Source organism: Zootoca vivipara, chromosome 11 (genome assembly GCF_963506605.1).
Source record: "Zootoca vivipara chromosome 11, rZooViv1.1, whole genome shotgun sequence".
NCBI lineage: Eukaryota > Metazoa > Chordata > Lepidosauria > Squamata > Lacertidae > Zootoca > Zootoca vivipara.
The window spans coordinates 29,273,234-29,297,135 of record NC_083286.1 but is presented as its reverse complement, the minus strand read 5'-3'; the positions used below and the strand labels follow the sequence as shown (position 1 = coordinate 29,297,135).

The window sequence follows — 23,902 nt, the reverse complement described above, 5'->3', positions numbered from 1 at the left end:
TATGACTAATATGGGATACCATCCTATGTTCTCAAGATGCACTTTGATAACACACATGTGCTTAAATTCAGCCAGGTTTAGAAAGTTCAGAATAGAAGAGAATGTTTAATCCAATTTATTCAACTAGTCTCCTAAACCAGCTGCCCAATTCTTCTTTGCAATTAGGTCAAGGCGCCCATTACTGTTTAGAGTTCCGGACTGTGTATACACCATATATTTAAAGCACATGACTTTCCTCAGAGAATCCTGGGAATTATAGCTCAGTGAGGGGTAAACTGTGGTTCCCAGGATTCTTTGGGAGAATCAATGTGCTTTGAATGTATGGTTTGTAACTACTGAGATTTTCAGGCTGCAGTGATTACTCAGAAATAGGTTCCACTCTGTTTGATAGCACTTACTCCCATGCATAGGATTACAGCCTTGGTGTCTGCTCACTGAGACTGGACTGAGGTGATGTATGAACTAGACCAGTGGTTCCAAACTGGTGGTATGTGGACCCAAGGGAGTTCATATAACCCACTCAGGGGGTCTGTGGCACCATTCACAAGAAAAAATACCACAGAGATATCAAAAAGTAGGGGGTCCATGGCTTGGTTTTTGAAAAACAGGCGGTCCGCAGTACATAGCTAATTGGGAACCACTGAACTAGGCCTAGAATAAAAAACTATGGCCAAAATGTGATGTACTCTATATAGCTCTATATAAGTGTGAAGCTAGTTCTATATAAGTGTGATGGGGCCTTTATACTTTTGCAAGGGCAATTTACATATACAATAATAAGATGCAATTGCAATGCAATATTTTCATAGGCAAAAGAATGGGGGGAGAGTGTGTCCATTTTGTTATAGCCCCAGTATTTGAGAGATTCACATTCCACCTTTCCATTTGTCATTTCCACCCCGACAGGATAACATTCCAGAATTACAGGAGGTATTTGTAATCAATATTAGCAGTGTGCAGTTGCTGGACTCGTCCCTTACTGGAGGAGGGCCAAGTGTGAAAAGACTTGGCTTAGAAATAGCTGAGATAACAATTGAAGAGAATGATGATCCTAGAGGGATATTTTATTTCAGTGCTGCCAAGGTGAGAACAAACTGAAAAATGTCAATGCCCCCATGCTGTCATTATTCTTGGTCTCAGTAATCTGAAATTGACTTTGTTTGTAGATGGTTGAGCTGATTGGGACATTTTATATCTCAACTTAAGCTGAGATATCACTTGCCCTGGGGGTGCCAGTGTGCTGTCCCACAGATGTTTCTTTCATCATCCCTGATCATTGGTCATGTTGTCTGGGGCTGATGGGAGCTGGAGTCCAACAACATCTGGAGGTCACCACCTTGGTCACCCTTGCACTAGCCTTTCAACCACACATGAGACCTCTTTGTTCTACCTTTTGCCCAAGTCATGAGTACATTTGAGTTCACAGTCTGTGTCCCCAAATAGCAGAGCTGTGCGTTCATACAGTTATTCACATGCAACATTCAGCAAGTGTATAGCTTGTGCTCAAACTTCCATGGAATGGAAGTGGAAGTGAGAGCTGGACCATAAAGAAGGCCGATCGCCGAAGAATTGATGCTTTTGAATTATGGTGCTGGAGGAGACTCTTGAGAGTCCCATGGACTGCAAGAAGATCAAACCTATCCATTCTTAAGGAAATCAGCCCTGAGTGCTCACTGGAAGGACAGATCGTGAAGCTGAGGCTCCAATACTTTGGCCACCTCATGAGAAGAGAAGAATCCTTGGAAAAGACCTTGATGTTGGGAAAGATGGAGGGCACTAGGAGAAGGGGACGACAGAGGACGAGATGGTTGGACAGTGTTCTCGAAGCTACGAACATGAGTTTGACCAAACTGCGGGAGGCAGTGGAAGACAGGAGTGCCTGGCGTGCTATGGTCCATGGGGTCACGAAGAGTCGGACACGACTAAACGACTAAACAACAACAACAACAACAATAGCTTGTGCACCTATGCACTCAGCAGTTGACATATAAAAATCAACAAGTGTATGCTTCCCCCCCCCCCAAACACTTGTACATGTGCAGAGACAGCCTGTACAATGTAACATGGGAGCAGGCTTACAATTAAACAAGGAAGTCTATAAATAACCATTGTTTCCTGTTTCATCTGAACCAGGAAAGCTATGGCTGCTAGGCTTGGAACATGCCAGATTTTAAAACCAACTTCAAACCATGGTTTGATATCCTAACTTTTCTTTGTCAGAAATGCAATCATTATAGTGCTCTGATAACTGTCCCAAGCTGAATTTAAAATACTGCTTTCTTTCCAGGATATGAGTGGAATGGTAGCTGGCTTTGAGGTTCCACCACCTGATAATGTTCTGAAGCTACCAGTTGCTCGAGGAGGAGGAAAATTTGGATCAGTAAATCTGTATTGGGAAGCCACACCTGCCACTGCTAGCCTGGAAGACTTCACGCCATCGTCTGGGAACCTAACATTTGCTGATGGAGAAGTATGGAGTATGCTGATGCAAAAATTCACAACATTTTAGATCATCTTGTACTCCTTAGTTCATATGTTTTCATGACTATGTTCTTCACATGATGAATGCAGTTAATCATGTGACAGCCCCCTCACATGTCCATCACGTTTCCTCTCTTTAAAAAACAAAACAGAACACAGCTTTCCATTCTTCATGTAAACAATTACAGTGCAATTTGGAAGATTTGGAAGGGATTTGAAAGGCCCACTGCATAGTTCTCTATGTCTATGACTAGCAAGGTAAAAATGTATCCCAAAAGCAAACACAGTTTTATACAGTTTTCAGAGGTCCGTGCAGAATGTTTAATCTTCCTTTAGGATTTTTTAAGCACCTGGTACATACACTTGTTGGTTTCAACAAGGACTGTACAGTACACTCTCTGTGTTAGGGTTTATGGCAGGGTGAGGGGCAACACACCCACAGCCACACACCATTTCATTAAAGTTCCCCCGTCCTTCTGAGTCATTGCTGAAGTCTCAAAATTTGAGAAAGTTGCTGCTGGAAACCACTTGATTGTATAGAGTTTAGATCTACTTTTTTCCAAAAATGCTGTCCATTCACTGATTGTATTGTCTTAAGTTTCAGCATGCTCATCATATAATGATATATGCCACCTATTTCACAGAATTTTGTTTTGTTTTTCCAGGTGACAGGAGTGATAGAGATCACCATCATAGATGACGACCTTGTTGAGTTTATAGAGATGTTCACTGTCACTTTAGTCAGAGTGACAGGTGGTGCCCGATTAGGGGAGGATGTGCAAGTGACTGTCACTATTCCACCCAATGACTCTCCTGTTGGCGTGTTTGGGTTTGAAGAAAAGCATGTAAGTGGTACATTTGGGGGTGTTTGTGTGGTGTTGGTTGTGTAGCTATTGAATCACCAATTACTTAAAAATGTCAGGGAAAGATTGAATGAAACACCCATCCAAACAAAACTACTTACATTTTATAAAACTTTTATAATGCATACATATTATAAGCACTGTTGTTGTATAACAAAACCAAAATGTAAAGCTGTGGATCTTGAATGGCAGCTAATTCACCACAAGAAAGCATGTGGCTGAGAAAGGGAAGAGCTGCTTCTTTTGCATGTGTTTCAAGTAAACTGGAAGTTGTTCTGTCCACAGTATGTCAGCTGTGGGGCTGCCTCCATTCCTTGTCTCCATATCTCATGAGCCCAGAGGCAATATAGCATACCTTTATTCTTTAATCATTTTAAAATTATTATTTCCATAATTCTATTAGGAACTACAAACCTACCCCTGAGGCTGAGAGCAAAACTAGCTGCTACAGAAAACATGGCAGCCTCTCGCTGAGTTTCTCCTCCACCACAATTTAGTACAGCTTGTCTCATGCCCTGGTTTCATGTCATCATGCTGTGTGACTCCTTTGCCCCTGCCAATGATGTAGAAAGGGCTTGGGGAGACACAAATTTTGATCATGTCATGACACAAAGTAAATTGCAGTACATATTGTTAGAGGAGGACATTGTTTCTTAGGTCCTAACTTTTCACTGATAATGAGCTGGTTTGCACAACACGGCAAAACACATTGTGGCTTAGGAAGACCATGCAAAGGTGTTGGCTTGGTGGGGGAAGATGCTCACAGCTGCTTTGCTCCTCTCTGGTTCTTTTACTGCTGTAGCACACTGAGCTAATCAAAGGTTTGGCTTTGTGCGTCATGGTTAAGCTCTCTCTACACTAACTATGAAGAGCTTAGCTTGCCATTGTGCAACAGTAGAAAAAATGGGGGAGGAGCAAAATGGCTGCAAACTCCTGTCTGGGAGCCTGCATATTCACACAGTCTCCTTCAACCAGAGTTTGGCTTACTGTGTTGCATGAATCAGCTCAGTGGCTACTTTAGGCCAGAGGTGATGGAAAGTGTCATGAGCAAAGTTGCTAGGTTTATATTTTGGGCATTTAAACTGGTTTCATTTTTCACAGGCAAACTCTCCACATAAGAAAAAGTAGCAAAATTGCTTGCATATGGTATGGTATTTTTTAAAAATGGGTTTTCCTCTGAAAATTGAATTTTAAAATTGCTTCTTTGATCTCCATGTATTCCAGTGTTCCAACACAGAGCTTCATTAATCTTTGGTTTGCTTCCTTACCTAGTAGTTTTGTGAAGATAGCTTTATTGTTAGAGACGTGCATAGTAGCCAGGTTCAGTACCAGAGAAAGAATGTTATTTGTAAGCAGGTTTTTAAGATAGGCATGTTTCAGATGGTTGCTAGGAGACTGTTGCGCAGGAAGGACACTAGGTTATGTCCATACGACATGTAAGTGGTACATACTGAGCAGTTTTATAATTAAATGTACAGTAATAAACAAATTCAGTTGTTTCACAAATGTCAGCACTGTTTCAGATGTCGAAAGGAGAAAACTGAACATTTCCCACAAAGTTTGTAACATTTCTATTGATAGGTTTTGCTGAATGATTGTTCTATTGAATCAAATACTAGTATTTTGTATGTTTCCCACCCACTTGAAAAAAATAAAAGAAGTAGGAAGTCATGAATCAGAATGTTGAGTGTAGAGATCAAATAGATGTTTTAGTTTCAACCTAGAGAGGCTGGTATGTGCACAGAAGTTGGCTGCTGCTTCTATACAGTTCCCTCCTGGCACTGGATCTGTGCATCTGACACTTGGTTCTGTATTGGGGGTTCCTGTACTGGATCAGGTACTCCATGTGTGGTACTGAAAGGATGCTAGTGCTGTCTTTCTTTGGAGTGACCCCAGATACTTGGTGTTGTGTGTGTGTGTGTGTGTGTGTGTGTGTGTGTATGTGTGTGTGCAACTTCCAATTATTTTCCCACATTAGCATCCATATGTGCAAAGTGTGACATATCTGGTCTAACCTTTTCTTGCCTTCGTTGTTTTAGGTAACCGTGAAGGAGCCCCAGTCAATTGACGATCCTGCCGCAAATGTGTTTCTTACTGTAAGTCGGAGTGAAGGAGGCAAAGGGGAAGTTCGGCTCATTTGGATACTAGAGGAGGCAGCTAAATATGACCTCACTCCTCTCAATGGGACCCTTCTCTTTGCTGAGGTAAACCTACTGCTTTCTACCATTTCCCTTTTTTCTTTGATGCTTGTGTATCCTTCTACCAGTCTATCTGAGGGTCATGGAAGTGAAGAAAACAATCTTCTATATGAGGTCCTGAACATGCCTAAATACCCCTGAATACTGTCAGCCGTACTCATAGGGACAAATTGTTGTGTTGTTTGGCCCCAATGTGGTGCACTATTTGCCCAGTTAACTTGACTCTGAAAGTAAGCAGGAAGATTTATTCAAGATCACCTGTGGTGAGATTGGTCTGGCTTTTACTGCTGCTTGAGAAGGGTTGACAACTTCTCTTCCAGATGAGTCATTGCCACATTTTTTCTGAGGAGTCCATTTTCTACATTCATAATTAGACACCTTCTGCTTCACCAAAAAGCCACCTGAGAGGCTTAATCTGTCTTGACAGAATGTTTTTTTATTATTAAATTAATTAGATATGGTAAATTTTGCTTAGAACTGAAGGTACATTCTCTTCTGATAATATACCAAGTGACAGCTGTAAGTTGAACTATTTTCTGCTCCACTTTAATACAGATGGAATCCCAAAAAACCATAGTTTTGCAAGCAATTCAAGATGGTCTGTTGGAAGGTGATGAAAGTTACACAATTCAACTGGTCTCTACTGATGGCACGGAGATCTCACCAATAAATGGTAAACATAAGGGGGGGAGCCATTTCCACCGAATGTCCAAAGACGATAATGGCTTGAATTACAGGGAGGCCCGGGGGGGGGTGTCCAGCTGGCCTGCTTTCTTGACTTTCCCCTTACCTGTGGTTTGTAAAAGGTTACAGTATAATTTGGGTAAATTTGGGTAGAATTAAGGAGTGGATTTGATTAGGTGGCTCTTCGCCCCCAACATTAAGATAAAAGTCTTTTTCTGACCAAGGAAATCAATGTTTATGAGGCCATTAAAAACCTGTGTTTTGGTCAAGCTGTGTTTTGAACTTGAAACTAATGTTGTCCTGAACATTCACATTAGCTGTTATTCTGATACCTGCGTTCTCAAGGGAGAAATTGCATGCTGTTTTAACATATTTTGTCCCTCCTAAAATTAAGAGGGGAAGGCTGTGGCTCACTAGCAGAACATCTGCTTTGCATGCAGAAGGTCACAGGCTGAAAGCATGACATCTCCAGGTGGGGCTGAGAGAGACCCCTATCTGAAAGCCTAGAAAGTAGCTGCTAGTCATTGTAGACAATACAGAACTAGATGGACCAATGGTATGTGTCAGGGGACCTTCCTACAGGGAACCTCCCCCCATCCTGCTGACCAGCACTTCGCCCAGTAAGAGCAGCAGCAGCGGGTCAGGTGGGAGGAAAAAGGAAGTTAGCGGGATGGAGGAGGCAAGGCTTAGCAATGTGGGAGAGCCCTTGCGCCACCTTGACCAACTGGTGAAGGGGAACAGGCAGCCCCTTCTGGGGCCTGATTTAAGGTGCGCCACTAAACGTAAGGTCAGGAGGAGGCGTTTCAGGGTGCCTAAGCTCTTATGCTGGTAACGCGCAACAGGAAACATCCACTCCCAGATTTTGTGAGTGACTAGGAGGTCATGTTTTCTGCTATCTCTGCACTGTAAGTTATTATGCAAAATGAAACCGTTAAAGACAAGCACGGACTTGGGTGTCTTTACTCGAGAGTAGCTGCAACAACACCATTACTGTATGTCTCAGTATAAGGCGACTTCCTCTACTACTATGAAAATAAATTTGAACTGGTATTCAGAGTAGAAATGCGAAACTGCATTCTGAACACCTCCAATAAATTTCCTTCTGACCTCTCAGTGCTCAGTGGAGTTCTTGCCTTGCAAACAAACTTACCGTATTAACTGCTGAGCACTAAAGCTCTTGCTTGTCTCAGCCAATTAACATGTAAAATAAATTAAACTGAAAAATAAACTAAGGGTAATTTTTAGAACAAGTGGTGATGACAAGGATTGCCTTACAATTTAATTGCAGAGCCTAAACATTAGTGTTTAACAGTGGCAAATTTACACCCCACCCCCTGAAGTTTGACTGTGGCAATAGTGAGCACTGAATGAGAACTCAACTGTGGGTTCTGTTCAGCAATGTCACTCAGCTGACCAAATGCCTCTGTCAGTGGAACTGAGAGGACAGTTATTTTTTGTTACTTCCCTTCTTTCATGCAGCCCCCTAAGCCACCCTAATTCTGCTACAGAGGGTACCTCGAATCTCTGCAAAAAAAAAAAATTCCCAGGGTGTATGTGTGGCTGCATGGTGTGTGTGGCTTTCCTCCCTTTTCTACGGACAGAACAACAACACCATTGGATACAACCCAATGTCATGAGGGCCCTGTGAAAAATGTGTCTCTTTTGTATGTGTAAGCCCCTCTGGTTTTCATCCAAAGAGAAAACAGAGTAAATATTAATCAGTTACTGGTATGTCAGTGATTTTTGTTTTTTAATTAGGAAACTTTTTTTGTATTCACAGGTGTGGCAACCGTCACTGTACTGGGAGACCTGGGAGCTTCTGGGATTGTTGGGATAGCTTCATCATCCACCCATATCCTGATCGGAGAGCCCATAGGAAAGTACAATGGGACTGCTTTTATTGGGTAGGTACATCTCTGAGATCTCTACATTCATTGTAAAACACTTGTAATCTATAAATTTGTGTCAACGTGGATTTGCCAAGAAGTAGATCCCACTGCTGTATATGGAGCTTTCTTTTCTCTTAGGTTTTAAATTTTTGATGAGCAGAACTTTTAACAGGACAAAACAGTTAATCTCATTTCACAGAGGAGACAAGGGGAGCCAAAATAAAACAAAAACAAAAAACAACAGTATAGCCCATCCAGAAGTATCAATCTGTCAGTATAGCCCATCCAGAAGTATCAAAATTTAAGTCTAAAACATTTTGCACACAGCTAGTAGATGCCTTTGTATCCCCTGTTTGCTTGCATAAAAAATAAAACAGGACCAATCTGCCACAAAATAACTTTTACATTTTGTTCCTTTAGCCAGATGCAGATTATTTGTTAATTTTCCCAACATATCAATTTGCCAAACTGTCTTATGCCAACTAGCTAATGTGTCACCCTTTAGGTCCTTCCAATGTTGAGCAACAAGAAGAATGAGGAGCTTTATAGCAATTTGCAGCTTTATGGGTCTTTTTTAATGCCCTAACCTTGTCAAAATGTCACAGCCCTCTACTCTCATTTGTAGAAATCCCAAGTAATTCTAGCAGTTTGCATTCACATCATTGGATGACAGGATCTGTGGCTTTCAAAGTTAGGACATGCATACACAATTATATCTAAATCCAAATAAAATATTTTGATTACTTTATGGAATATATTTCCAAAAAGAGCTAAACTATTTGCAGTGTCTGTCATACAAAATAAAAAAAATTCCTTCCAGCAGCACCTTAAAAAACTAAGTTTTTTATTTTGGTATGAGCTTTCGTGTGCATGCACACTTCTTCAGATTCTTCAGGTATCTGAAGAAGTGTGCATGCACACGAAAGCTCATACCAAAATAAAAAACTTAGTTGGTCTTTAAGGTGCTGCTGGAAGGAATTTTTTTATTTTGTTTCGACTACATCAGACCAACACGGCTACCCACCTGTAACTAGAACTGTCTGTCATACACTTTGCTCCCATTGGTGTCCCTGTTTCCATACCACAATCCTGGTCTGCCGTGTGCCCCCTCCCTAGCCAAATATTTGTTAAAGAAAAATGAACTATGTGAAGGTAAACTATGTAATAAATGCACGTTTACTTTGGCCATAACATTCCCACCATCTGGTGAAAGCTTTAATTAATGTTAATTAACTACGGGAGGAGTCATCACTTAAGGTTTTCAATTAGACTGGGAAATCTCAGAGTTCCTGACCAGCATGCCGGCATACTAAGCACACACCACACATGAGATGTCAAGTGTTCTGGTTCTGATCCCTTTCTAGAGTGCTGCTAGACAAAACCCACTACTTAACCTCAACATGCGAGGAGTAACAGTTTTGACCGCCACCACTTCCACAGCCTAGCTGTGCGACAATTCGTGCGACAATTCACATGAGTTCAGGGATCCAAGAAAGGGCTGTTTCAGTACAGGGAGCCAGTGTGGTGTAGTGGTTAAGAGCAGTAGACTCGTAATCTGGGGAACCGGGTTCGCGTCTCCGCTCCTCCACATGCAGCTGCTGGGTGACCTCGGGCTGATCACACTTTTTTGAAGTCTCTCAGCCCCACTCACCTCACAGAGTGTTTGTTGTGGGAGAGGAAGGGAAAGGAGAATGTTAGCCGCTTGGAGACTCCTTAGGGTAGTGATAAAACAGGATATGAAATCCAAACTCCCCCTTCTCCTCCTCCTCCCCCCCCTCTTCTTCTTCTTCTTCTTCTTCTTCTTCTTCTTCTTCTTCTTCTTCTTCTTCTTCTTCTTCTTCTTCTTCTTCTTCTTCTTCTTCTTCTTCTTCTACACAGTTTCCCCATTAAAAAAAAAACCACAATCACTTGCTGCAGCTTTATTTGAAGGCAGGGGAAAGATCTGCTTAGGATTGACTGCAGTGTTTGTAATTGAAGGGAGAGCCAAAACCATGAAATCAAACTTGAAACCTGACCATGCTCCTGTCATTGCCTGCAGCCTAGTACGTGGGCCAGGGATTTTTGGAGAGGTCACCGTCTCCTGGAATATAACACCACCTGATCAGAAGAAATTTGCTGAGGTATCAGGAACGTTGACCATGAAAGACAGGCAGTCTGCTGCCATTGTACTGATACAGGTATGAACTACATATACCCCCCCCCTCCCAGCTGAGCAATCCTAAACTCTCAATATATGGAGTGGGAGGGGAAAATATGCTGCTGCTATGCCAGGGTAATGCCCTCTGTGTCCTCTGTAGACTAAGCGAAAGAAGGGAGGGGAAAACACAACACTATGAAAAATCTCCAAGTGACACAAAAAAGCAGTTATGTCTGCATCAGTCATGTAAACCTCCTGTGTCCACCAGCAGGAACTGTGCCAATGATGTCCACATGGCACCCGCAACCACAGAAAGAACTAATGAACTATGACGACTGGGGGAAAGACCCTAGAACTCTTGCCTGCATCACAGCACACATAGTGACCCCATAGTGCCTCTTCACCCCATGAGTTCCAGTGGCACAGACAGCAGTAACCCCACTATTGGGAGTCCCTGGTTTGAATCCCTTTGTGCTGCTCACAGACACAACTTTGGAGCACAACATGCACAGGGGACTAACAACAATGATGCCCACAACAAAAAATGTACCTATTAGGACTCTAGGAAGAGAAGTGACAGCAATGTACTCAAGTCTTCTCATGTGCTGCTTTGTGCAAAGTGCTCACCTTTTACGCAGTTCTCTTTTCCACAGTTCCTCTCAATAGAATTTGCCCTTCTGAGCTCTAAGTAGGCAGGACTAGAGAGAGAGAGAGAGAGAGAGAGAGAGAGAGAGAGAGAGAGAGAGAGATCCATACTGTCAGCTAGGTCAGTGTTTCCCAACCTTGTGCCTCCAGATGTTTTTGGACTACAACTCCCATCATCCCTAGCTAGCAAGACCAGTGGTCAGGAATGATGGGAATTGTAGTCCGAAAACAGCTGGAGGCAGCTGGGAAACACTGAGCTAGGTTATGGTATTTGTTTGTAGAGTTCATATACTGTAGTGGGTGCACTGTGGTTGGGTGCTGACTTGCATCATATCCTATACTATGTCATTCCAATGTGTGTATGATGGTGTTGGGTTTTTTGCAGCAGGCAGATATTATCTCAGAGTTATTTCTCCCCTCATCAAACCCAGTGGGAGGAAATTCCTTTTGCCAGGTCTTTGTGACTGGTCTGGAGGAGTGTAGGATACAGCACAAGTGGGATGCTCCTCTGTGCTTCCCCAGTTCCACCCACAACTCCAACCCACTTTAACTATTATGCAGGTGCCTCTGGCATTGTGGCTGCACTGGCAGGCTCGTCTGTCTGTGTATTCCAGATATTGTTCCAGCATAGCTACCTAGACAGTGGCCTATCTTACGTTGTGCCACCGTCACAAGGCTTCTGCCATATTTGATAGCCCCTTCACTGGTATGCATCAAGTATAGGCTTGTGACCTCAGTGTTCCATGTTGGTTAGATTTTGCATCTTGGTTCACATGTAAACGGGCTTTCCATCAAGGTGAACATTGCAAAATTATTCCAGGTTTGTCTGCTTGTACTTCTTTAGGCTCTAGATGACGATGTTCCGGAGGAGAAACATCACTATCAGTTTCATCTAAGTGGTATCAGTGATGGAGGAATCATAAATGAGTCTGCCAGCACAGCAAACATCACCATGGCTGCTAGTGACTTCCCCTATGGGAAGTTTGCATTCTCCCAGGAACTGCTGCAGACGTCTGAAGAAGAAAAATGGGCAAGTGGGGAGTTCAGTTATTGCATTTATTCATTTAACAAAAATTATATACCACTTGGTTTGTAACAAAACCTCTAAGCAGCTTGCAAGAAGTAGTAAAATTATTAAAGCAGTTGAAAACAAAGGTAAAAATATTTTAGAAACAGTTAAAATCAGCAAAAAACTAAAGATTCAAGCACATCTGGGTAGGCTTGCTTAAACAAAAATGTTTTATGCACAACGCAGAGTATTAACCACTATACGATCACGGTCATAATGTGCCTTCACCCTAATATAATGGTTTCTTACAAGTGTGTAATGAATATTGTGCGGCACCTGCAACAGTTATAACATACAACTGTAATCAACGTTAAAATGCAACATGATGTGGTGTCATTGGAGCCTTAAGGAATGCTTGTCCTCAACAGGCTAATATCACAGTTGTCCGTTCACATGGCTATTACGGGCAAATTCGCCTCTGGTATCAGGCGATGAATGGAACTGCAGTTGAAGGCATGGATTTTACTCTCATGTTCAGAGAGGTTACTTTTGAACCCAAGGAGACTATGAAAACTATTTATGCAGAAATCCATGATGATGACCTCCCTGAAGGTCCTGAGGAGTTTTCAATTGAAATGACTAAAGTTGAACTACTGGGAAGGTAAAAATAAATTTCATTGCATGGGAGAAGATTAACCATGGCAACAGAATTTGCTGTATGTGGTACATATATATAACAAATTTAGTAACCCTGAATATCTTACTTGATGTTATGTTTTGGATTCAACAGTAGATTGCAAGATAGAGATTAATGACTGGGCATCATTGTTGTTGTTGTTGTTGTTGTTGTTGTTGTTGTTGTTGTTATACTACAATTTGTAGTTGCCCAACTAATTGCAAACCAAGACCAAATCCAGGCTCATTCTCTTGGCATGAAACTATGGTTAGCAGTGCAGCCGTGTCTGAACTAAGCCAGTTTGCCGCAGGACAGAAACTGGGACACCTGGGAATTTGAGCTTATTGCCTAATTTCTTTATATTTCCCTTCACATACTTTTGCAAGTGGATTTGATTTTACGATAAAAGAAAATGGACTGCAAGTTGACCAACCCCCTGAGATAGGAAATGCCTCAGTAATGAAAATCATTATATCGAAAAGTGACAATGCAGAGGGCATAATTGAATTTGATCCGCTCTATACAAGTCTGCAAGGTAGGTTAAGGATATAGCATCATACTGCATTTTAAAGAGCAAATGAATGACTTTATCGTTGTTAATGATGGCCTCTGAGCTTGGTGTGGAAACAGATGGTTGAGCACTCTTGCTGGACCTCTGCAGGTCTGGGTCTAGTCAGTGCCTGGGTGAGAGTCCTTTTCAGAATCCCATGCACACGATATGCATGTCAGGGAGAAGCAGAATACTAATGTAATAAAAATACAATAAAACAGTACTATCCATTCAAAATCTTGTACCTATTTTAGGTTTTGATTTCCTTATTTATTTTCTTTGGTGGTATCAATAGCTACAGAAGAATGCAAAAGTGCACTTAAACATCTTCCCCAAACAGACTTTAATGTTGTTTTTTAGTGCCAGGAAACAAAAACATAACTGCTGTGACAGGTACTCTTACAGATGTCCAGTTGATACTATCACCCCCAAAGCAGAAAGTTTTGCTGTTGCTCCTCACAAGATACTCTTGGCTCTTGGGGATGGTGGGAGTTCAGCCCAGTCCACAGCTGAGAACAGCAGTAAGTAGCGATAACAGCGCCTCACTGTGTGCTGCACTGGAAAATGCAAGGCTTTTCCATGAATCTCTATGGGTTAAATAGTGTGTGAGAAATGTAAAAGGAAATGTAACAGCAGGGACCTTCTGAATGATTCTCTCCCTTTCAGCTTTCAAGGATATGCAACAAATGTCTTTGTGAAATAATCACTTTGCAATTCTAATTTTTGACCTACCGATGGTGGCATTTCCTAATATTGCCTGAGTACCCCTCAAACATATGAACTCAAGTAAAAAAATAAATCATATGGCCATATACAAACATGCAATTTAGAAAATGTCACTCATTCACTTTGAATTTTTTTCTTTTTTCTTTGTAGTGGAAGAAGATGTTGGGTTGATAATGATTCCAGTAGTACGAAGACGTGGGAATTACGGCTTTGTGACTGCAGATTTCATATCTAGAAGTATTTCAGCTCTTCCTGATGGTGTTGACTACAGTATTAGGAATAATTCAGTTATTTTTCATCATGGCCAAAACCAGAGTTTCATCAGTGTCTTAATCATAGATGACGATGAAAGGTAATGATGTTGAAGACTTCTTTGCATAGGATAGGGAAATGGATAAGGAGGTCTAAAAATATATGAGAATATCTTTTGAATCATAGAACTGTAGAGTTAGAAGGGACTCCAAGAGTCATCTGATCCAACCCCTTGCAATTCAGGAATTTAAACTAAAGCAGCAAAGACAGATGGCCATCCAACCTCTGCTTAAAAACTTTTAAAAAGTTGCTGATAAACTCCCCCCCCCCCGTAAACAAAATTTTCAGCTGTGAAGCAAACATCGATCAAGAGTAAAATAGAGAACAACCATTATTATCTCAGTCTCCTTTCTGGTTTCTTGTAAATTTCTCTTATGAAGAAATTAAAAATAGAGTTTCTATGTTCTGTTAAATAAGCTGCAATTACATATATAAATGCAGATTATGCACTGGCAGTTATTTTCCCTTTCTTATGTCTACAGTGTAAACCACCTGTAATTAATATTGAATATATGTAAATGTTCTGGTGAATTGCTGGGCATTCCGATTTTAATGATGCCTATATGGAGAGGTCATGTTTGGTCGCAAAATGTGATCTTTTCTATTGTTTCTGGAATAGAGAATATGCTGAGCAGTTTGAAATCCAGCTAATAAGTGCTAGTGGGGGAGCAGTCCTTGGGCTCCACCTAGTGACCCAGATAACTATTGCTAAGAGCGACTCTCCGCATGGGACTGTCCGGTTCCTCAACCAAAGCCGAATAGTTATCCCCAATCCTGATATGTCACTGACGCTGTCCTTGGTCCTGGAAAGAACTGGAGGCTTGGTGGGAGAATCTCAGGTATGCCTCCCCGCCTTAAATTAGATTTTGGTGAATTCCTTTTGTAAAGATTTTCTTATGAAACGGATGAGATAAAATTTTACACTCCCTCATCTTTCTATAAGATTGTGTCATATAAGATTGTAAACCAGATTATACGGGAGTTGTTTCTAGTCTATGCATCCACTGAATGTGATAAGATTATTTTAACCTGCATTTAGGCTAGGTGGCAATTTGGCTATCCATTCCCAACCCCTCTTACTGTGGTTTGTTTTTTCCTGGTGTGTGCGCTTTCCAATTTTGCAGGTTGGTGTATTGCTTGCTATCTGTTATACTGGTATTTTTTTAAAATAATACCCCACCTTTCTGTCCATGAAAACCCTCAAGCAGTTAATGATGAATCAAAATGGGACTCATTGCTATGTGCTAAGGGTTGTTAGATCAGTTAAGCCACCTGAGGTTAGAAGGACTGTGCTTCTCTTGCCAATACTCACATGGGAAGTAGAGCAACTCTCCAGCCATCCTCCAGTTAATGTCTTTCGTAAAAGGTACCAGCTACCATAATTGTTCTGTTGCAACTTGCTTATAATACTAACAAACACTACCTTTGGATTTTATCTATTTCACAGATTAACTGGGATATTTTGGGGCCTAACTCAGAGGCAATTTTACCTGCTCTGAACAGTGACATTGGTGACCCGGTGAATGGATCCTTTTATTTTGAAGAAGCAGAAGGTGGTCTTAGAAGCATCACCTTGGAAATTTATCCTCATGAAGAAGTTGAAGTTCAGGAGACCTACATTGTTCGACTGAGCATTGCAAAGGGTGAAACAGAACTGGATCCAAAGGCTGCCAACATTACACTAATAGTAAATCCTTTTTTTAAAAAAAAAATCGGGACTGTTTCTGTAGTAAAGCAGGTTGGGTTGCTCAGTGTTTTTCCTGTCCAGGAATTGTTGAAAGCTTTGTGACACGAGGAAGACTCAGCCATTCCTCCTTCTTGCATTTAAAGAATGTGTGAGAAAGTTGCAGGGATACCTGACTAGCCCCACAGCCACTACTGGCACACATAGGAGCCATGCCTACCTGTGCTTTGACCAATGTGTGAAGCTATTGTATGCACATACTGATGAACAATGCTCCTTTTTAGGAATGTGAATCTTGGCCGAAATAAGAGTTCTCTTCTGTTGAGGCGTTCTGGGAACATGCATGCATAAGGCCCCTTCTCATGCTTGCTGAATGCTTTGGCAGTGACATGGTGTGGCCAATGTGCATATTGACCATGGGAGTGGGGCTAACCTCATGGCCCCACAGCCTCCCCACCAACACCTCTTTTCAACACATGGAGACATTTGCAGTTGAGTGAAAATAAGTGGGCATCTTGCCCTACCAAGTTGTTGAGAAGCAGGCACTGATACAGTCAACTGTCCATTTTTTCCTGGCCATTGTTCTTCTCAGCTAACATTTCTTCTACTGTTTCTCCTTCCTGAACATGAGTGGCTCAATAATTTTCTCCATTTCAGATATATTAAGCTTTTCTTCCCCCACAGAACCGAGTCATTCTAACCTTCCCAACATTTAATTTGCTCTTTTTAAACATTTATGTTGATCAGCACCCAAAATTATTATTGACCATCGTTGTGTGTGAAGTCAATACACTTGATTTCATTTGCAGAATATGCACACAAAATCCTATTATCACAGTTCAGGTCCTTTTGTAATTCACATGCTGCTCTCATTGTAACCTGAACAAAACAATTAGCTGTCATGCTTGGGTTTGCTTATTTATTCAAAAGCAAGTTCCAAGTCATGGCATGCAAGATTAGTTGCATTGTTGTTTGCCATTTTTAAAGGGAAAAAGTTAACATGGAATTAATATCTCTTGAATTGTTGCTTAAACTGTTTAATTTTTATTCATCCCACAAGCAAGGAAAGTCAATTATATGCTGCTGTCAACATTTTTTAGATTCTGAAGTTTGGTGATCCCAATGGAATTGTGCAGTTTGCCCCTGAATCGTTATCCCCAAAGTACTACGAGGAGCCATCAGCATCAGAAGGGCCACTACGTATTGTGCTTTTCATAATGCGAATTCAAGGCACCATGGGGAACATTACGGTAGTTTCAACCTTTGCTACTTATTTGGTAGTTTCGACTTTTGGTACAGATTGCAACAGTGCAATCTGAAGTCTTTAGCAGCACATTCAATCTCACCCTTGACTATGAAGGTGAAATTAGATCTTATGGAGACATCGTTCAATGTATGCTAGATTTGTAAAGTTCTGAACTAAAGTTTCTGAATGTTTTAGGTTTTTAAATTTACAGTATGATCACATCTTACACAAGGGTTCCACGTATCTGCAAAAATACATATACTCAAACTCTTGGAACTGTCCCCGCATGAGCATCCTGGTGCTTCTGGAGACAGTGCGTGGAGAGGGCCTTGCTTCCCAAGCAAAGCAGAGAGCTTAAAAGCTCATTTGGCACCGGGTTTCCCCTGTGCTTTTAAGCTCACTGCTTTGCTTGGGGAACAAAGCTGCCTCCGCATGCCAGCTCTGGAGCCCCCAAGATGCTCTTGCAAGATCTCACAGGAGCACCCCAGATTTGGCAAGCAGACTGGACCTTACTTCCCAAGCCAGCAAGAGACCTTTAAAAACTCTCTTTGCAGCAGGAAAACCCCATGCAAAAAGACTTTTAAAGACTTCCCCCTTGCTTGCATTTAACTTATGTGGCCTTCAGCCGCATATGGTTGAAATTGTGCAAGTTAAATGTGCATAAGAGGCAATCATACTGTATTTCTTTGTTGGAATGATTTGGAAGACTATGTCAAGCATGAACAATAAATCAGTTTAAATGTTTCTTAGAGAAATGTGCTTATTACTTTCAGGGGGACATATTTAGGGAGACTGTTATTATGATTATTTTGCTACTATGCTGTGCATTATGGTTTATTATTATGCTGTGTAAATTATGTTCTTAATGTCTTACACTGCCCTGGGATCGTTGATTAAAGGGTATATACAAATCAAATTAAATATAATAATACTAATAATTTCATATTAAAACTAATTGTCTAAAAATATGTGTAAAAAGATGTGAAGGTCTCACCACTTTTTGAACTTACTGATCAAAGATTTTTATTTCAGGTTCACTGGGAACTAAGTAGTGATACAGATACTACAGATGATTTCCTTTTCACCAGCGGCGCTACTGTAATTCCTGATGAGCAAAGGACATCTGAGATTGTTATATTCTTATTGCCTGATGATGTCCCTGAAATAGATGAGCATTATGTGGTACAGCTTACTTCAGTGGAAGGAGGAGCTGATGTGGATCAGGAGAAAAGCACTTCTGGATTCACTGTTTTGGCAAATGATGATCCCCATGGAGTATTTGCCTTGTATTCTGAAAAGCAGTCAGTGCTAGTGAAGAACGACCTGAGCCGGCACATCCAGATTAATGTAACTCGTCATGCAGGGACTTTTGGAGATGTGATTGTGGAGTATCATGTTTCATCTCCCAGTGAAGAAAACTTAGTCACACCAGCCAATGCAGTGGGACATCTGCTAGTTAAAGCAGGTTCCAGTTTTGGAGTGAAGACGGTGCCAATACATACCCAGGTCTGTAATTTCTCTTTACCTTGCGAGGTCCTTGAAACTGAGTTGAGTAAGCAACATAGCAATACTTTGTGACCATTGTCTCTTATAAGTTTGGCTGCAACCCAAAGCTTTCTAGAAAAATAAGAGTCCCATTTTCTAGAATCAGAGTGGGGAGGCACCCCAGAGGTCATCTAGTCCAAATCCCTGCCTGGGCAGGAAATCTGCTATTGTAGCATCCCTGGTCAGTAGCCATCTGGCCTCTGCTTTTTAAAAAAATCCCTCTAACTAAGGAATCCACCATCTTCTGATGCTGTCTGTTCCATTACTGAATAGTAATGGCAAAATCTAGTAATAAATTTTACCATCACAAAGTTCTTCCTGATGTTAAGTCTTAACCCACTTTAATATGCGCTTGTTGGTTTGGTTCCTGCCTGCTGGAGCAACAAATTTGTTCCACCACTGATGTGTCAGCCCTTCAAAAATCTGAAAATGGCTATTACATCACCTCTTAATAATCTCTTCTCCTTGCTAAACGCACACAATGCCTTCAATCTTTCCTCCTCTGGGACACATTCCAGTCTGTCAATATTCTTTAAGAGATTGTGGCTGGGGCCTTTCAAAGGAAGGGAGGTTTGATATGTGCAGTAGGGAGGGATTCCCTGTGCTTTTCCTCTTATCATATGAAAACATTGTCTCCCAATAAAGCCCTTTCAATAGCAGTCTCTGAATTGTAGTCTTTGAAATACGCTTTTTCTATACTCAGTACTGATGGACAAAGAAAACTTGCAATTTAAAATCTTTTCTTAGTGACAGCCTGTTTCCCATGGTAGAGTCTTTCATGTTCCAGAATCTTGCTTGGGTGCAGTCTCTGTCCATGAGAAAACATCTGCCTTGGGGCCTGATTATGCTTTCAGCTTTTTCATGAAATATTCTGAGTGAGGGTTCATGGCTGAACACCTTGTTACTACAACAACAACCCTCCTTGCCACACTGTAAATGATTAATTATAATTGTATTCTACTTATAGGCAATAAAAAAATAAATACTGAGGATGAACTTAAACAGTTGTGGCTTGAATATGCCACCATCTGCCATTATTCATAATTTAACATTATATTCTATTATTCTTTTGGGAAACATTTTGGAAAACAACATGTTTAAAACAGTTCTCAGTATGAGGATTTATTGTTTGAATGTCTCACACGTAGTTCTTATTTCCTAGTTGATGACAAAACAGATAAGTGAGTATCTCCTTTCAGGTGTTTCTCTTCCTGGGCTTGAATTTTACTCTGAAATTGAACAGCGTAACCCTGTTTAATATTAGTGCCAATATTGTGCCTAAAATATTAAATACAACGATGTCAGTCTCTGTCCCAATTCCCAAAGAAGCTGCCAATTCTCAGGTAAGTACAGGCATGTAACATCTGTACCACCAGAGGGCAGATCAAAATTAATGCAGACACAATGTTGTTAGAATTAATTGGCTGCCCTATGTTGAAGCAAGCATTTGAACAAATTATTTGTAATTGTATCAATGTAAAAACTGGTGAGGTTTTTTGGGTTCAATATGTGCTTGCATTTACTTGCCATGCATTTAGGAAGCAGCATGTGCAAAGAGCAGAATGTAGATTTTTATGGATCAAATACCAATACATTTGGTTTTGAAAAACATGAATAGTTTTTGTCATATGGTTCAAAATTCTATCAACTGCTTCATGATATTTTCATTTAGATATCATTAGACTTCAGAGGAGAGGAGAAGTGGCTCACTGTATCTTGTTGCCATGTGATATGTGCAAAAAATACCTTGTGCTGGTAGTGTGAGAATTAGATGCGTTCCAGGGTCAGATGTAAAAATTCTAGGGTTGTTAAAAGAGTGTATGATGCTGCCAGTAGAAGCATTACTTCATATAGGAATATTTGATCCACCATGTGGCTGCTGCCAAAGAATAACATGTATGTGCATGTAAAACCATCCATTTCTCGCAATAACAGCATCTTTCTCCATTTGGGTAGGTTGCCTTTGAGTCTGTTATCTTACGACTTACAAATATTACAGCAGGGACAACCCAAGCCATGATAACTCGGGAAGGAGTGTATGGCTCCATCACAGTAATGTGGAGTTCTGGATATCCACCTGGCTTGATTCCAGAGTTCCTTCAACCAGGAAATATTACACCAGCTTCTGGTGAGTGCTTCCATTTTGCCCCTTACAAGAAGAACCTGAGATCTTATACATGCAAATTATATGCTCTACTGTTGGCACCATCTTTTGCTTCATAGAATCTTTAAACCACAAGGCTTAAGCTATTCATGATTTTGCCCCCTTCCAGGCCAGAAGTATGTTCATCACATCACGACCCTGACTGTTGCAGTTTTATCTCAAGAAGAAACACTGGGTTAAAGATGGCATTTTCCTGTTCTATTCCTGGCCCAGACGTCTGGGAAAGAAACATATATAACTTTTATTATCTTTAATCATATAGAACTGTAAAGACTGCTCATTTCCTGCCTGCAGTATCTGATGAGAGGATAAAATTCTTAAGAGAGAATGCTGTGTCTTGCCAGGGATATTCAAAATTCAAGTTTTGTGTTATGCTTTTATTCATTAAGGTTTTATTCAGATTTGCACATGTTCATCTTATTTTAATATTTCATTTTAAAGAGGCATACCACCATCTACCAGCAAAATACAGCTTTGTAAGTTAACTTACATCCAAATAAGCACAACATAAATTAACTTCTATTGATATTACCAAACCTTTGTTTTGTGATTGACTGATGAATGGAGACAAATCTGAAACTACGATCTAATGTCTAACTATTGTTTCTGTTTAAAAATCCAATTGTTCTTTTAGCAACTTCCCCTCTTCCTTTCTTTTTCCAGGCATTGTAACTGTTCCTCATGGTGAACCAAACAGGACAATTTATTTTCGTGTTATACCAAATCTAAGTATCCCTGAAGCATTTGCTATACATTTATCAGCTGTGCATAGCAATGTATCTGGTGGAGCTCATCTGAGGTAAGAAAGGCTACTGGTCAGTTTCTATTTAGGAGCTGGACATTGGCAGTAAAAACTTTGGTCTCATTTCATTATTCAATTACTCTTATATCCCCCCACTCATCCAAGGAATATTGAGCTGCTCACGTAGTAGTCTTCCCTTTGGTAAGCTTACAGAACCAAACCTTCTAGCTTTGCAAAAACCATTATAACTTGCCTTCCGACCATTCATTACACATAGATGTATACATGTGCATTTCTCTATCTGTGGGGGGAGGCGAAATACATATGAGAAAGAACACACAGAGAGAGGAAATCTCTTTATGAAGTAATGTATCCAGTGTATATAAGATGAATCCAATATACACACTCCTTGTTGTTGCTGTTTTTAAATTACATCCAAGTTCTTAGTTGGTTTCAGCTGTTAAAAAAATGGTGATGCTCTAACCTAAGGCTGGAGAATTTTTTTTTCAGAGAACCAGAAGTGGTAAGATGAGCTGTTTTTGCTTGTGGTTGCACTTATTTGTCTAGGTCTTCACAAATACAATTTTCAATTTGTTTTTGTTCCAGATCAGGCTTCACCATTGCTGAAATTGAACCAATGGGAATCTTCCAGTTTGCACCTAACTCAACGAATGTTTTAGTGAGGGAAGAAGCACAAATGGTCAAATTGTATGTACAAAGACTTTTTGGTTACCGAAGCAACCTCACAAAACTGTTCTATCAGACCATTGCAGGAAGTGCCAAACCACTAGAAGACTTTGAACCTGTTCATAATGGAGAGCTTGTTTTTGGACTCCTTCAGACTGAGGTTGTGTTTGAAATCTTGATAATTGATGACAGCATTTCAGAAGGAGATGAAATATTTTTTGTGAACTTAACATCTGTGGAAGTTATAGCTACACACCCGTTTGACCCAAAGTGGAATCCACGGTTGAACCTAGAGTTTACTGTTGCATCAGTTACCTTACTAGCAAGTGATATCATTATTCATAATGGAATTTTAAGTCTTGGACCAGCTGTTATTTACACTGAAGAAGACACTAACAGCAGCATATCCAATGCAGTTCTGATTCATATTAGGAGGACTCTGGGTTTTGTGGGAAATGTTTCTGTCACTGTTAAAACATTTGGTGGAATAAGTGCTCAGAGTGGGACAGATACATTCCCTTTTGAGATTGTCTCTGGGATTTCTAATCTAACCTGGGCAATTGAAGGAGTCGATTTTGAGGAGCTGACTCTGTCTGTTACATTGCTGGAAGGGGAACGAGAAAGTCAGGTGTCTGTCAACATTCTTGATGATGATGAGCCTGAAGGACAGGAAATGTTTTATGTTCTGCTCTCTGACCCTCAAGGTGGAGCTCAGATTACAGAAGCTGTGGATGAACATGGTTTTCAAGGTTTTGCCACAATTATTATCAAAGGTAGGAGCTTTTTAGTGGAATCAATAAATAAATGAAACACTGTTAAGGTGGTTGTTACCAGTGTGGTGTAGTGGTTAAGAGCGGTAGACTCGTAATCTGGGGAACCGGGTTCGTGTCTCTGCTCCTCCAAATGCAGCTGCTGGGTGACCTTGGGCTAGTCACACTTCTCTGAGTCTCTCAGCCCCACTCACCTCACAAAGTGTTTATTGTTGGGGAGGAAGGGAAATGAGATTGTTAGCTGCTTTGAGGCTCCTTGGGGTAGTGATAAAGCAGGATATCAAATCCAAACTCTTCTTATGCTTATCTAGATTTTAAGAAGTTTTGCTGAATGTTGTATTTTTGTTGGTTTTATGCAAAGCGCTTAGAGAAAAACTGTAGTATTTCAATAAATAAATAATTAGGGACATGCTGATGAGATATACAGTAGGGATGAGCAGCTCTTTTGGGCTGGGACCAAAATTACAAGGCAAATCAGGGCCATTGTACTAGTCCCAAATTTCAAAGGTGATATCAACAAAGTAGCCTGTGTTAGATCAGGACTCTCAAAACCTTGTGTTGCTCTGGCACTCAGTTTTGCTGTGCTCTCTATTTTTCTCTACACTATATCTCTGTGTTTTTCTTTATTTTAATGTCACTCTAGGCCCATGAACCTTGCAATAAGTGAGGCTGTTCAAAATGCCTGTAGAGCACTGAAGAACTCTGGATGATTTTCTTTTTTAATGTCCAAAGTTAACTTACAAAAAAAGTTCTGCACTTTGATGATAGCATTGTGTACAGCCAAATGGCAAATGGCAAATACCTTTTCACAAGCATAGACCGTGGGATCACAGTATCAAAAATAGCTGATTCTAAAGTAGCTTAAACCCCAAAGTGTGTGACTGTGTGTACACA

At 40.7% G+C, this 23,902-nt stretch overlaps 1 protein-coding gene across 1 annotated transcript in view; it reads left to right on the top strand.

Moving 5' to 3' along the window:
* The window catches only part of ADGRV1 (adhesion G protein-coupled receptor V1), a 251,651-nt gene that overhangs the window by 92,060 nt on the left and 135,689 nt on the right, over positions 1–23,902 (top strand). Inside the window, exons 56-74 of the mRNA XM_035100245.2 lie at positions 907–1,083; positions 2,288–2,470; positions 3,147–3,326; positions 5,384–5,548; positions 6,098–6,215; positions 8,007–8,130; positions 10,154–10,292; positions 11,742–11,916; positions 12,327–12,567; positions 12,969–13,117; positions 14,009–14,210; positions 14,790–15,009; positions 15,618–15,857; positions 16,955–17,104; positions 18,133–18,606; positions 19,845–19,988; positions 20,602–20,773; positions 21,473–21,608; positions 22,158–23,011. Coding sequence (XP_034956136.2) covers positions 907–1,083; positions 2,288–2,470; positions 3,147–3,326; positions 5,384–5,548; positions 6,098–6,215; positions 8,007–8,130; positions 10,154–10,292; positions 11,742–11,916; positions 12,327–12,567; positions 12,969–13,117; positions 14,009–14,210; positions 14,790–15,009; positions 15,618–15,857; positions 16,955–17,104; positions 18,133–18,606; positions 19,845–19,988; positions 20,602–20,773; positions 21,473–21,608; positions 22,158–23,011 — 4,243 coding nt within the window. The remainder of the gene's footprint in view (positions 1–906; positions 1,084–2,287; positions 2,471–3,146; positions 3,327–5,383; positions 5,549–6,097; positions 6,216–8,006; positions 8,131–10,153; positions 10,293–11,741; positions 11,917–12,326; positions 12,568–12,968; positions 13,118–14,008; positions 14,211–14,789; positions 15,010–15,617; positions 15,858–16,954; positions 17,105–18,132; positions 18,607–19,844; positions 19,989–20,601; positions 20,774–21,472; positions 21,609–22,157; positions 23,012–23,902) is intronic.